General features: G+C 47.2%; 1 protein-coding gene and 1 long non-coding RNA gene across 5 annotated transcripts; one reads left to right on the forward strand and one right to left on the reverse strand.

Annotated features, from left to right (window-relative positions):
* Positions 1–426: 426 nt before the first annotated feature.
* GSDMA (gasdermin A) lies at positions 427–10,881 on the forward strand. The gene is made up of 11 exons (XM_007085794.2): positions 427–924; positions 1,105–1,285; positions 4,532–4,697; positions 5,493–5,589; positions 6,115–6,162; positions 6,569–6,592; positions 7,104–7,124; positions 7,762–7,916; positions 8,344–8,458; positions 9,554–9,627; positions 10,350–10,881. Exons 1-11 carry the CDS (start codon positions 654–656, stop codon positions 10,590–10,592), a joined length of 1,395 nt encoding a protein of 464 aa, XP_007085856.2. The 5' UTR covers positions 427–653; the 3' UTR covers positions 10,593–10,881.
* LOC102965117 lies at positions 3,464–13,981 on the reverse strand. 4 transcript variants are annotated; one of them, XR_006210947.1, is made up of 6 exons: positions 13,589–13,825; positions 11,882–12,018; positions 7,916–8,227; positions 5,094–5,290; positions 4,419–4,586; positions 3,467–3,504 (listed from the first exon to the last, which is right to left on the reverse strand). It is a non-coding gene; the product is annotated as an uncharacterized LOC102965117 (long non-coding RNA). The 4 variants fall into 4 exon arrangements; XR_006210949.1 differs by lacking the exon at positions 13,589–13,825 and adding an exon at positions 13,837–13,981 and having other exon boundaries at positions 3,464–4,586; XR_006210948.1 differs by having other exon boundaries at positions 3,464–4,556.
* Position 13,982: the final 1 nt, after the last annotated feature.

Consider the following 13,982-nt stretch of genomic DNA (forward strand, 5'->3'; position numbering starts at 1 on the left):
GCTGCCTGGAGAGGAGTGAGAAGGGAGTCACCAAAGAGGTGACCCAAAATGAATCTTAATGAATAGGGATTGGAAGGGGGCGTATTATAAGCAGAGGGAGCAAAGGCAAATGCCTGGGTGTATTGGGTAGCACCTGGAGGGAAGTGGGTCTACTCACACCCAAGAACCAGGAGGTGGGCACAAGGGAAGTACAGGGTACAGGGAAGTGACGCCCCACCCAAAGAAAGGACAACCGGGGCAGGTAAACAGCATCTGCCTCCTCAGGCCCTCAGCACCAGTGGTGGCTGCCTCCTTCCCTGGCATCCCAGGTCCCCGCTGTCACAGTTCTCTGGGGAAGACGAGGTGGGCACAGCTGTATGAGAGGAACTTTACTTGCAGCACTAATGAAATGCTCTAGCCAGGCTCCGAGTCCATGAAGAAAATGAATACAGGGTAAGCAAAGAGCCCTTGGCAAACAGAGGGAAGGCCTGGCTTCTCTAAGCAGCCCTGTGACTTCGGGCAAGTTGTCTCAGCTCTCGGGGCTGTGTCTCCTCGTCGTGAAGAGAAGACTCCTTTAGTTCCTTTCAGCTCTGACATTCCTAGAATCCAGGCATCTTGAAGCCCCACCCCCCACACACACCCTGAGCGCCATCTCTCTCTGCAGGGGCCTTCCCATGTCCTGGTCTCCCAACTTGTCACTCTCCTGTCTCCCCCCACCCCCCACAGGGAAAATGACCATATTTGAAAATGTCACCCGGGCCCTGGCCAGACAGCTAAACCCTAGAGGGGACCTGACACCCCTTGACAGCCTCATAGACTTCAAGCGCTTCCATCCCTTCTGCCTGGTGCTGAGGAAGAGAAAGAGCACTCTCTTCTGGGGTGCCCGATATGTCCGCACTGACTACACCCTCCTGGATGTGCTTGAGCCTGGCCGCTCACCTTCAGGTTAGTCTGGACACGGGGTTGAGGACAGAGGGGTGGGGCCAGGCACTGGCTTGTGAGGAGGAGCCCAAAGCTCCCTCTACCCAGATGTGGTTTGGTGTCCTGTAGCCCAAAGTTCTCCCAGAAGGCGAGGGAAGAGGAACGCCGGCCATCCTGGCGCCTTTCATCTTCTCTCTCCTGCAGATCCAACAGACTCTGGAAACTTTAGCTTTAAGAATATGCTGGATGCCCGAGTGGAGGGAGAAGTGGACATGCCAAAGACAGTCAAGGTGACGGGGACTGCAGGGCTGTCCAGAAGCAGTACCCTGGAGGTCCAGACACTCAGTGTGGCTCCCAAGGCTCTGGAGACCTTGCACCAGGAGAGGTGAGAGTGAAAGGGCTGGAGGGCTACCAGGATGGGGTGGGTGGTGCCTGGAAAGGGTGCTTTGGGCCCTGAGCTAAAGGGCAGGGCCTTCACACTGACCTTCACCTATGTGGTCACCACAGGAGAGCTCTTGAAGATGACCCTTCTGGCCCATGAGTGCCTCCAGGCCATTCCCTAACCATTACCCCCCATCCTTCTGCTACCTCCAGTACCACCCCCCTACTATCATACACACACATGAGGATGCGTATGGTCACGTTAACTTGCTGTGTGACCTTGGAAAAATCACTTGTCCTCTCAGAACCTCAGTTTTCTTTCCTGAAAAATGATGGGGTTCGACGAAAATCTCTAGGGCTCCTTCCTAAACTATGACTCTATAAAATACACTAAAAAAGGAAAGGGTCTTAACTGCTCCTTAGTGAAGCTTGGGCACAGCGTTCTGCTCCCATAAATCAAGCCATCTGCTCAGTCCCATCCACACACCAGGTGCCCTCGGGAATGCTGCCCCAGCAACACAAGGGGTGTGGCAGATGCCATGTTGATGTGGTAGTCTGGACATCTCAGACGTTTGGCTTGACAGGGAACTAAAGATGAGGACTGGGGAGGCAGGAAGGAAGGGCTGGGGTGCTTAGAAAGTCACCCAGTAAATATTTATATAGTCTCACTGAGTGCAAAATACCCTACTAGGTGCCAGGGTGCACTAGGACATCTTTGTCCAAGAACCTTGCAATCTAGGACTTGGGGGCAGGAGAGGTGTACAACAGTGACTATAATCAATCCAAGGTGAGAAGTAGTAAGTGCCATAGGAGGACTTTGCCTGAGTTTTGTGGCAGGCCAGAGGGACTTCTGGCTGGGGAAATGAAGAAGGACTTCAGAGGAGGCAGCCCATGATCTAGGCTTTGAAGGATGAGTAGAAATTGAACATGCAAGTCTGGGAGAAGGACATTACAAAGGCACATGGGTGAGAAACCTCAGAACCTCTAGGGAGAATGAAGAGCTGGTTTGGCAGGAGCAGAAAAGGTAAGAGTAGAGCAAGTGGGAGGTGGTAGGGAGGCCTAGACCATGGAGGGCCCAGGTGTCTGGTCAAGGAGGTGGAACTATTCTGTAGGCTTCAGGGGGACCCTAATGACACCTTGATGTGTCATGATTAATCTGGCCACATGAAAGGAAGCTAGAGGAGGAGGGACAGGAGTTGGAAGGAGGCAGGCTAGGCAGGACACTGTTCCATTGTCCATCTGAGATACAAAATGAGGATCTGAGATATAAAATGAGGGAAGAGCAGTCAGAATAAAGAGGGGGGAACCATTGGGGCTGGGGGACCTCTGGGGTGACAGAATAGACGACTTGACAGCCAATTGCAGGGTGAGGGAGAAGGTTTCATCAAAGATGGAGATCCGATGTACAGCAGGATGACGACAGTTCATAACTCTATACTGTACACTGGAAATTTGCTAAGAGGGTAGATTTCAGGTGCTCTCACCACACACACACACACACACACACACACACACAAAATGGTAACTATGTAAGGAGATGGATATGTTAATTAGCTCAACTGTAGTAATCATTTCTCTATATATATGTCCATCGAAACACGTTGTGGGGCACCTGGCTGGCTCAGCCGGAAGAGCGTGCAGCTCTTGATCTTGGGGTTGTGGGTTCAAGCCCTACATTAGGTGTACAGATTACTAAAAAAATAAACTTAAAAAAACCATGTCATATACCTTAAGCATATACAACTTTTATCAAAATTAATTAATTAAATACATGAGAATTTTAAAAAGATAACTCTAAGATTTGACCCAAGTGATGACATTAACAGAAACAAGAAGCCTGATTTTAGAAGTGTATTTGGAGAGAAAGATTGTGAGTCCCTTTTGGACGTTTTGAGTTTGCGGGTCCAGTGAGACATTAGCTGAGGGGCCACAGTTAACGACACTGCATTGCATATGTTGGACATCTAAAACCAATATGATGCTATATGTCAATTATATCTCAAGTTTAAAAGAAAAATTTTTTAAGTTTATTTATTTATTTTGAGACAGACAGATACAGCGTGAGTGGGGGATAGGCAGAGAGAGGGAGACGGAGAATCCCAAGCAGGCTCCACACTGTCAGCACGGAACCCCACACAGGGCTCGGACTCACGAAACCGTGAGATCATGACCTGAGCCTATACCAAGAGTCAGATGCTCAACCGACAAGCCACCCACGTGCCCCTAAAAGAAAAATTTTAAGGCAGTTAGAAATGAGGGCCTAGAGCTCAGGAGAGAAGTCAGGTGAAGATCCCTGTGTGGTGGTGAGCCATATAAAGATGAAAACTATAGGAAGGGGGTTGGGGGCAGGGAAGGATGTTCGAGAGAGTTCAGACAGCAAAGAACTGAGAACAGAATCTTAGAGAATGTAAAATTTTAGGGAACCAAAGAAAATAACACAGGAGATATAGACAGAACGGATAGGAATCAGAAGCCCAAAGGGTGGGAGCAGAAGCAGGGTGGCACAGTGGGACTGGAAGCCCCAAGGAGACAGAGTCACAGGGAGGTTTTGGCCAGCAGGGGTCAGTGTTGTGCAGAGTTAGGGAAGGTCTTTGAATTTGGTGGGCAGGAGGTCGTTGGGCTTTCAGTGGAGGAGGAGAACCAGAAGCCAAATTATAAAAGAATTTAGGAGTGGACAGGAAGTAAAGACTGTGTATGGGCGTAGCTTTCCAGATACTTGCCAAAGAAGTGAAGGAAAGAAACGGAATGGTAATTTGAGGGAGCAGAAAGATCAAAGCACACTTTTATGTAGGCAAGCAAATGGGGTCAAAGCAACTAGGGTTAATAGCAGAGACAGGATGAGAGATGGGGACAAAGGACCCCAGGAGAGATGAACAGGGCTAAGAACGGGGCAGGGCGGGGGGGGAAGAGGGGAAAGTACCCCAAGGCAGAGGGAAAAGGGGGAAAGAACAACCAGAGGGGCCTGTTCCGGGCCAGAAGCTGTGCCAGCTGATTTCCCAGTTTCCCTCTCAGCAACTCTGCAGGGAAGGATAATTATCCTCATTTTATAGATGAGGCACCCAAGACTCAAAAGTAACTGCTCTGCTAGTAAGCGGGAGATCTGGGCTTCAGCCTCGGTCTTACTCCAGAGTCCTCACCCTTTCCCTGACGCCACCATGCCTAGCTCCTGGGAATGACCGAAGAAAAGAGAAGCTCACGGCCCATGCCTGGAGAGGTTCTGGCTGAGTCCTTAATGCTTTCTCTGCCACAGGAAGCTGTCAGCTGAGCACCCATTCCTGAAGGAGATGCGAAACCGAGGGGAGAACCTGTATGTGGTGATGGAGGTGGTGGAGACCGTGCAGGAGGTCACTCTGGAGAGAGCTGGCAAGGCGGAGGGTTGCTTCTCCCTCCCATTCTTCGCCCCATTGGGACTACAGGTTTGGTTCACACACGCACACACACACTTACATTTAGCCTCTCCTTAGAGGCTGCGTTAACACATTAACTTTACCTTATCGGTGCCCACCCAGGATACTAAAAAGGACCCCCTCGTTCTTCCTGCTTTTCAAGATTCAGGCTCCTGTCGGCCAGACAGAAGTCCTCTCTCTGGCAAGGGTGCCCTGGGTGGGCAGATCCCTGTGCCAAATGCCACAGGGAGCTATCAAGGAAGGGGAAACTCATAGTCATGGATTTCCCCTCATGGTGCTCCCAACGTACAGGAGAGACACCCTTGCTCTTAGAAAGTTCTCAGTCTCATGGAGGAGACACACAGGTTAAAGCCCAGAGAACACAGGCTTAGAAAATTCAACATAAATAAGTAATGGTCTACATACCTAAATCTAGTTTGTATAAATCTTCAAGGGATGAGTTGGAGCTGAGAGTAGGATTAGTCATGGAAAGCTTCTCGGAGGAGATGAGCACAAGACAGATGGCGAAGAGGAAGAAGGCACCGGGGCCTGTGGAAGCTCTCAGGTGGGACAGAGATGCACAGGCAGGTGACAGAGCAGGTCTGGCCACTTCCTTCATGTGTCTGAGCCAGGAAGAGAGATAGAGATTGTTAGTGGGATGATGCAAAAGAGCTTTGAAGCTCATTCCATGAAGTCCAGACTGGTGGAAAGACAATCTGGGACACCAGTAAAGGGTTTTCAGCTTCTTATCTCCTCATTTCCCCCTCCCCCACCCCATGTCTCAGAATCTCTGCAGGTTCATAAATCCTCATTGTCTGATCCTAGGGATCCATAAACCACAAGGAGGCCGTAACCATCCCCAAGGGCTGCATCCTGGCCTTTCGAGTGAGACAGCTGATGGTCAAAGGCAAAGATGAGTGGGGTGAGCAGACGCTGGCATATTCTCCCCTCAAGACAAGAATTACCCGCATTAGTACTAAGGCATCCCGGTCCCGTCTTGTGGCAAGTCAGGGAATAGTGCAGGAGTGTACTGTAATGTGGCCCAGCTGCCGGGGAAAGAACTGCAGAGGTTGCTCTGGAGAGGAAGTGAAGGAATCCCTGGGTTCTGAGCATCTCCTCCGTGCTAGGCACTGCGTTAGCTGGGGAAAGGGGACACAGAGATGAACAAGCATAGCCTCTGCTCTCAAGAAGTCTGTGGCCAGTGGAGGAAACATCCATAGACACCAGTACTAGGATGCAAGGCAGAAAATAGTGTTGTCATGGGAAAGGATTTACAGAGAAAGACAAGGGTTCTTCTAGCAATAGAGGTAGATCGGGGGTTAGGTGAGGCATTTAGGGACAGGGACCTACCTAGCCCTTAGCAGAGCCCATGGACTTGAGAATGGAGAAGGGAAGGTGGGTAGCTGTTAAAGGTCCTCCTGTTCTCCCCTCTCTTGCACCTTTACAGACATTCCACATATCTACAACGATAACATGCAAACCTTCCCTCCTGGAGGTAAGTGAAATTGCTACCTGGTTTCCCATATCTTCTGCCCAACCCTGATATCATCTGCTAAAATCCTGTACCCTCTAACAGTATATACCATAGTCCCCCAAGGAGCCCCTGGTTTTGTTTCCCAAGTCCCCAAAAATATCTATCCCCAACTTTAGGCAAGACAGATAGAAGCACATGAATACTACCCTAGAGAGACAGAGAACCAGAAAGACCAGAAGGCACCACTGGAAGCAGAAATGAAACTTGGAGGCATTGTGTGTTCCCAAATTGGGGGGGGGGGTGCGAGCTAACATAATCTCTGTGTGTTTTTATAATGATCACTGATAAAGCCACCTTGACATCCGCTCTAGATAAAAAAGCACAAATAGGTTTTATGCTGACATATGTGCATTGTTTCTGTCTTCAGAAAAGCCAGAGGAGAAGCTCACCCGTAAGTGTTTCCTCTCATTTCACTGCAACTTTCTTGACACAGATTTTTAAAACTCCAGTCTTTTTCTGACAACGGGGAACCATGGCAGAGCAGGTCTCGGCAAACAACTGTCCCCGAAATGTGGCAGAAATTCCAATAGCTTAGGAAAAAGTGGTGGAAGGGGGAAGTCTTTGGGCAGGATACCCACGTGGTCTGATGCCTCAAAGGGCCTTCTTAGCTATAACCTGTCCCACGCACATCTGCAACTCTGCCACCCACACCCAGCACCCGGGACGGGAGCCACTGAGTCACCATGATGCCAACTCAGTCAATCCGGGAGCCCTTTTTCACGTTGCATTAGCTTCTCTCCTGCCCCATTCCTGCCTCCCACAAATGGAGCAGGTGGAGCCTTAAGATGGCTGGGATATCCCAGGAGACAGGATACATTTCCTAACCCCCATTAATGTGTCATCCCCTGGGTATGGCTACTGTTTCGGAGGAGTACATTCTTGTTTTTTGTTTTCCCCCTCAGTTATCCTGGCATCTGATGCTGGTAAGGAATTTTGTAAGTTTCTCCCATCACTTTGGCATGAAGACAGTGGGGTGAAGGGAGGGAAAGGGAAGTGCTGAGTCCCAGGTCCTGGTGATTGGAGCTACTTCCAGGAAGCCACTCTCCAGGACATATTCTTAGGATGCGAGGCCCCCGAAGAGTCAGGCCAAGATTCAAGCTAACCTTGATCTACCCACGTCCATGGATATAGACCCATCCATGCTAGCCTTCACTCAGTCACCAAAGTCATTCTTTGTCAACTAATTCATAAGAAGGGGAAATAGACTTTCCTTCTCAACTTTTAGCTGGAGTTTTGAAGAAAGGGGAATCAATTGTCTACCGCTACAGAATGGGGCTTGAGAGCCCAGGGACAATCAACTACCCCTTAGATATTAATGTGGGTCCTGGTCCACCTCCTTGCCCAGACCATCACCACAACTCCTTCCACAAGTCAAGGCTAGCAGAAACTTCATAATCCTGTTCCTTGGTCAGGAAGAAAGAGAGGCGAGGCTCAGGCTGGGAGCAGAGCACAGGGACTTGAGGGAGACTGAGTGAAGGAGCCCCGCAGGCAGAATGCTGACTGAATGGGCAGGCTACCAGATGGCAGATGGTTTGTTTACCATGTTTACTATCCCAATAGGGGAGGAACATGAGGACTTCAAGACACTAAAAGAAGAAGTTCAAAGAGAGATCCAAGAAGTGGAAAGGCTGAGCCAAGTAGGGCAAAGCTCCCTGCTCACCTCCCTCAGCAAACTTCTCGGGAAGAAAAAGGAGCTACAAGACCTGGAACTCACGGTGAGGTCGCAGAGAAAGGTTGCTGGTAGACACGTGTGGGTGTCACAACTGGCAGGGGGAGTCAACAGTAGGTGGATGTCTCCCTCCAGTGGGTGGATGTCCAGGTGCCCCCCAGACTGCCAGGCGGCCACTGCTCCCTCATTCCTCTGGAAAAGGGCAAACAATGCAGATTCCCTCAAGGCACGACAGAGGGTGGGCAGCAGGCCAGCAGGCCCTTTTCTTGGAAAGAGGACTGGAACATTTCCTTTCCAGAGTCCAAGGCTCAGGGACCAAGAAATCCAAGGTGTCCAGTACTTTTTATGACTTTGTACCTTGATAAAGAAGCAAGGACATGAGTTAGCACATCTCCAGGGACTGTTATGTGCCAGGCACTATGCTTGGCCCCTTCATTGTGTTATCTTACTTAGTTGCCCACCTTTCCCCACAGCTTGAAGGGGCTCTAGACAAAGGACATGAAGTGACCCTGGAGGCACTCCCAAAAGATGTCTTGCTATCAAAGGAGGCTATGGGTGCCATCCTCTATTTCCTTGGAGCCCTAACAGGTAAATGGAGAATAAGGTCTTCATTTATATACATTTTCGGCGATAGGAATGAATCACTGAATGAATCCCCAGATATACAAATGAATGAATGAATGAATGAATGAATGAATGCCAGGCAGATTATACCACAGTTAAGTAGTATATACCTACATTTAAGGAATTTGGTTATAGGGGTGCCTGGATGACTCAGTTGGTACAGCATGTGACTCTTGATCTCGGGGTCATGAGCTCAAGTCCCATGTTGGGCACAGAGATTGTTTTAATAAAATAAAATAACAAAAATTTTAAAAAATTGTTTGCCTTCCTAAGGCATCACTTGGGCACCTTGGATAGTCTGGGAAGGTGGCCTAGTCTTGCTAATAGAGGTTGGGAAGTAACCCTAGCTTTACCAGCCACGTATTTAAAATTTCTACATATGGCTAAGCTCATCACTTTTGTATCAAAATGTGTTAGCTTTATTTGATTTTATTATTTATTTTGAGAGAGAGAAAGCGTGAGTGGCGGAGGGGCAGAGAGAGAGAGGGAGAGAGAGAATCCCGAGCTGGCTCTGCACTGACGCGGGCCTCCAACCCACGAACCGTGAGATCATGACCTGAGCTGAAGTCGAACCCTTAACCGACTGAGCCATCCAGGCACTCTCAAATTTGTTAGCTCTAATTGCAGAGAGTAACATCTTCTGATCTTGCCCTGAATTCTCTTCTTCCCTCTGCATGAAACATTGCCCCTTAGAAAAATGCTCTAGTCCTTCAGGAGTAAGCTGAGATGTTTGTCCTCTTAAAAAGTCTGCCCTCAAATGCTAAGACCAAAATAGACCCCTCGGCTATCGTTCCATCGCTCCCTTAATACCCTGTATTGTCACTGCACGTGGCTTTGCCTTCTCCGCTGCACTGCAAGTTCCCTGAATGCAGGGGTATGACTTTGCTGACACACCCAGCAAAGGTGCCTAGCATAGAGCAGCAAGCATTCAACCATGGATAAATGTGTGGATTAACTAACACTGACGTTCTGGAAGGGCATCCATTTCGAGTCTCGAGTCTGTAGTCCCCTTCGTACCCACACCACACATTTGTTTCTCTGCTTTTCTTTTTCCTCCAGAGCTAAGTGAAGCCCAACAGAAGCTGCTGGTAAAATCGATGGAGAAAAAGATCCTACCCGTGCAGCTAAAGCTGGTGAGAAAAAACAGCAGGTGCTAGAGAGAGTTTGGGAGGGAGGCAGCTAGAACCAGTGGAAAGACACAGACTGAGCCTAATGACAGACTGTCCTGAAGGGCCTCTGTCGTATCACAGGGGCTCATGCCCATGCTCATTTTTCTCCGTGTTCTCCCTTTTTTTTTTTTTTTTTTGCTATTTTATAACCAGAAGTAGAAGAGTAAATTTTGTGCCATTATCTAAGTTTTTCAGCTTGAGACGTCAGAAAACTCTGGTTTTGCTTATTCACAGCCAAGTGATGTGGGCAAATCTCTTAATGTCTCTGAATCTGTACAATAGGGCTAAAAAGAAAAGCACTGGCCACTGTACAGAGCTTTTAAAAGGCCCACATGGAGGGGCGCCTGAGTGGCTTAGTTGGTTAAGCGTCCAACTTCAGCTCAGGTCATGATCTCATGGTTCATGAGTTAGAGCCCCACATTGAGCTCTATGCTGACAGCTCAGAGCCTGGAGCCCATTTCAGATTCTGTGTCTCCCTCTCTCTCTGCACCTCCCCAGCTAACACTCTGTCTCTCTTTCAAAAATACATAAACATTAAAAAAAAAAAAAAAGGCCCACATGGAGTTGTAATGTAATGAAAGGAGTTATAATAAGAAAAAGGTAGCCCTCTTTGTGGTTATGTGTTAGGAGAAAGGTCTCTCTCTATGTGTCTCTCTTTCTTTTCATGCTATTTTGGTTCCTTGCAGGTGGAGAGCACAATGGAACAGAATTTCCTACAGGATAAAGAGGGTGTTTTCCCCCTGCAGCCTGACCTGCTCTCCTCCCTTGGGGAGGAGGAACTGACCCTCACAGAGGCCCTAGTGGGGCTGAGTGGACTTGAAGTGCAGAGATCGGGCCCCCAGTACATGTGGGACCCAGACACCCTGCCCCGCCTATGTGCCCTTTATGCTGGCCTCTCCCTCCTGCAGTTCCTGACCAAGGCCTCCTAACTTGCCTCTTCGCTTGCTCCCTCCTTCCTGAATGCCTCCCTACCTCATTGTGCTGTGTCCTTATCACCCAAGGGTATTTCAGAGCCACCAGGCTGAAGATGACAGAAAACCTAGCTGATCACCTAAGATAAGCAATTTCCACTCGTCCGGCTCTATCTCTCCCCTTCCCCCTGCAGTTCTGCAACCCATCTGCTGGTGCTTAAATCCTCTAAAAGTAGAAACTTTCAAACTTTTAAAACTATGAACCATGAACCATTTCAGCAAAACCAAAACGAATTCATTTCTTATCCCAATCCCTCCTGCTTATGCTTCCAAAACTCAAGTTTTACTGGCATTAATGGAAAATATTATTTTACTTTGGGTGAAATGTCTTCTGGTGTTTTTTTTTAACTTCTGCCAAAGAAAAAAAGTAGACCTTATCACACTACATATAGATCATATATACATGAATACTATTATACTGCCTGCAGCATAATTCTGGGAAATGCCCAGAAAACAACTTATGAGGGTATAGAATGTGAAATCTAGCTTCTAAAGTGAGAAGATCATCAAAGCAGGTTGTCTTCAAAGAGGAGGCTTTAGGGTCCTCTGGACTCGGGTTGAGAGACTGGGACGGGCTTGTTCATGATACAAACCCAAAACAAGAGTAGGACAACTTTCAAGTGTACCAAATAGAAAATACAGAGGAGTCTTCAAAAAAAAAAAAAAAAAAAGTACCCAAGAATAAGACTGACCCATAACTTTTAAAAAGAAATTGTGATATTATCTTATTTCACCTTTCTCTCTTCTGCCCTCAATTCAGGGTGGTTGTGGGAGGAAGTAATGTGGGCTTACTATGGACCTGCAAATATAGATACTGCAATCTTATATAACTACTGGGTTCATACCATCCTCCTCTGCCTGAAGCTGGGTTTTAACATCTTTCACCAATTTCTTTTAAAGTAGTTTTATAGGTGGAATAATTTCTCCAAGGTTTTTGGCCCCAGGAGTCAGACTCTCCCCTCCTTAGCCACCCCCCTCCCCCGACCGGTTCCCTCACTCAACAAGAATTCATGATCAACTGCCAAAAGCTTTGCGTTAAGCCATCCTCCCCCATTCTGGGGCATCTTTCAATGCCTCACTACATTGCTCAAAGACATCCTGAGTAATTATCTGCTGACTTGGTTGTTTTTCTCTTGTGATGTATACTTAATAAAGAGATGATCTAACACCCTAACTATTCAGAAAGGTAACTTCATAAGGATGAACAACAAAGCTTGTCTGTTTTCTCCTTTACCCTTCTCACCCACCTGAGTGACAGATACGGCGTTATGAAGAAGAGGCTCTAATGAGTTTATTCCAGTGATGATTCAAAAGTTCTGTTATCCATCCCACAGCCCAAGGCAGCACAGAGACAGTTAGGGAGGAATTGGTCAAGGCATGCTCCCTAAAATCAGACAACATGTTTTTCCATTTAGTTCAAGGAGCTATTTGCAGCAATAGTATGACAAGGGGGAGACAATATCCTTTCTACATTTGAATATAAAGAATATGATCAAAACATATTCCTCTGCTCTCTATGACCTTACAACAGAGCTAGATTGTTTTGTAGAGTCTGACCTGGTTTAAAACTCAGGACTTCCCACAACTAACTTACAGTTTTTATTACGGGGAGTGGGACATGGGTACGAGGTGGAGAGAGAGGCTTTATGTGAGCATGTGGATGATGGATCTTTTCCTAATGATTCTCCTCAATTCGAGAAACACATGGTAGGAATCTAATATAATTCAGCTAAGCAAGGGAACCAACTGATCCTAGTGGACCACCTACATAATCACAGTCTTAGAAGTCTGGTCAGTAAGATTTTACTAAATGTAACCCCTACATTGAGTTAGGCTATATTGAAAATCATTTAAATAGGCCTAAATTTGGAACAGAGATAGTCTTTTGTTGTTTTTAATATTTCTTACTATAAATTTTCAACAGTAGTAACTGATTATTTGGATAATGTTTTATTAAACTAGCTACTATACACAAGCTATTACACATTTTATTGCAGATTTTTGCTCTGGGGAGTAATTTTTAATTGTATTATTTGCTAGAAAATCAGCATATAAGACATCTTTATATAAGACATTATCTTTAATGTCTTATACGCTGATTTTCTAGAAAATAACACAATTTGGAAGGGACCAAAACATGGAAAAGAGCGTCACACAAATCGTATCTGAAAGACAGCTTAGTCGATTATCCTCTAGTTCTGAAATTCTCATTTTGTAGCTGCTTTCCTCTTTGCAAATACTCTTCCACCCCACAGTTTTCTAGTGCTGCCTAGGAAATCTAATTTCAGTACATTTATCCCAGGTTTCGTGTAAGTTTTTAAAGTTTGGGAAAAAATAGGTACTTATTTACTAATATATCTTTTTCAAACTAGATTTATGTGCAAAGTTAAACATTAACTATTAATATACTTCTGCCACTCTGTAAAAAACAAGCAAACAAACACCTCAGGACTTCCATCAAGAGAAGAGATACAAGTTCCAAGTTAGGGAGGGAGGGGTTTTTTTGTTTTGTTTTTTGTCTTAAGAAGTTGGAATCTGTATCCCCCTTCTGCAGAATCACTGGAGGATTCTTTTGAAAAATAAGTGGACAGGGTGTCTGGTTCAACTTCATCCCCCTGGGGATTCTTAGATTCTCTTTAGGTACACTATTATTCTGCTCCCCGTTTCACTACAGTGTCTGGAGGCAAACAGGCACCCCGCAGACTCCCTGAAGCCTCTCCCAATAGGGGCTTCCACCGGCTTTCCTCCCGCCTCACAATACACGGCAGAGCAGAGCTTCTAGCAGACTACATTCTAGGGCTGTTTTTATAACCTCGCGCCCCGAACATGCTGGCCCTGTGCCACACATAGAGTGGTCCCGTATATTTTATACTGGAGTGATTGTACACAAGGGTACTCTCCTCCCCACCCCACCCCTATCCGCCTTCCCAGGCTACAGAGATTCTATGCCTTACTTTCGGCACTAGCTAAAATCTGACAAGAAGTCTGAATCCCATTGAGTTCCTCCTACTCTCCAGTTCGGGGCTCACATATCTCTTTCGTAGCTTCTGCCCACGCGCTGGATGCACTGGACGGCGGTTGAGTACGAGCCTCGAGAATCTCGATCGCTATCCTAAACTGGGGGCAGACTGAGCGAGTGGGGGCAAGAAACCGCCGGGTAACTCATGACGCCCATCACGCCCTGCTCTGCGATAGGCCCTACCTACTCCACGTCGGTTCGGGCGCTCTTAAGAGTCCGAGGTAACCCAGATTGGAGCCTGAGGGGACATCTCGTGGACGTGCGTGGAAATGCACTCGAGAGGAACAGCAGAAAATCAACACACTGAAGCACTCCAAAGAAAGCGGGCC

Source organism: Panthera tigris, chromosome E1 (genome assembly GCF_018350195.1).
Source record: "Panthera tigris isolate Pti1 chromosome E1, P.tigris_Pti1_mat1.1, whole genome shotgun sequence".
NCBI lineage: Eukaryota > Metazoa > Chordata > Mammalia > Carnivora > Felidae > Panthera > Panthera tigris.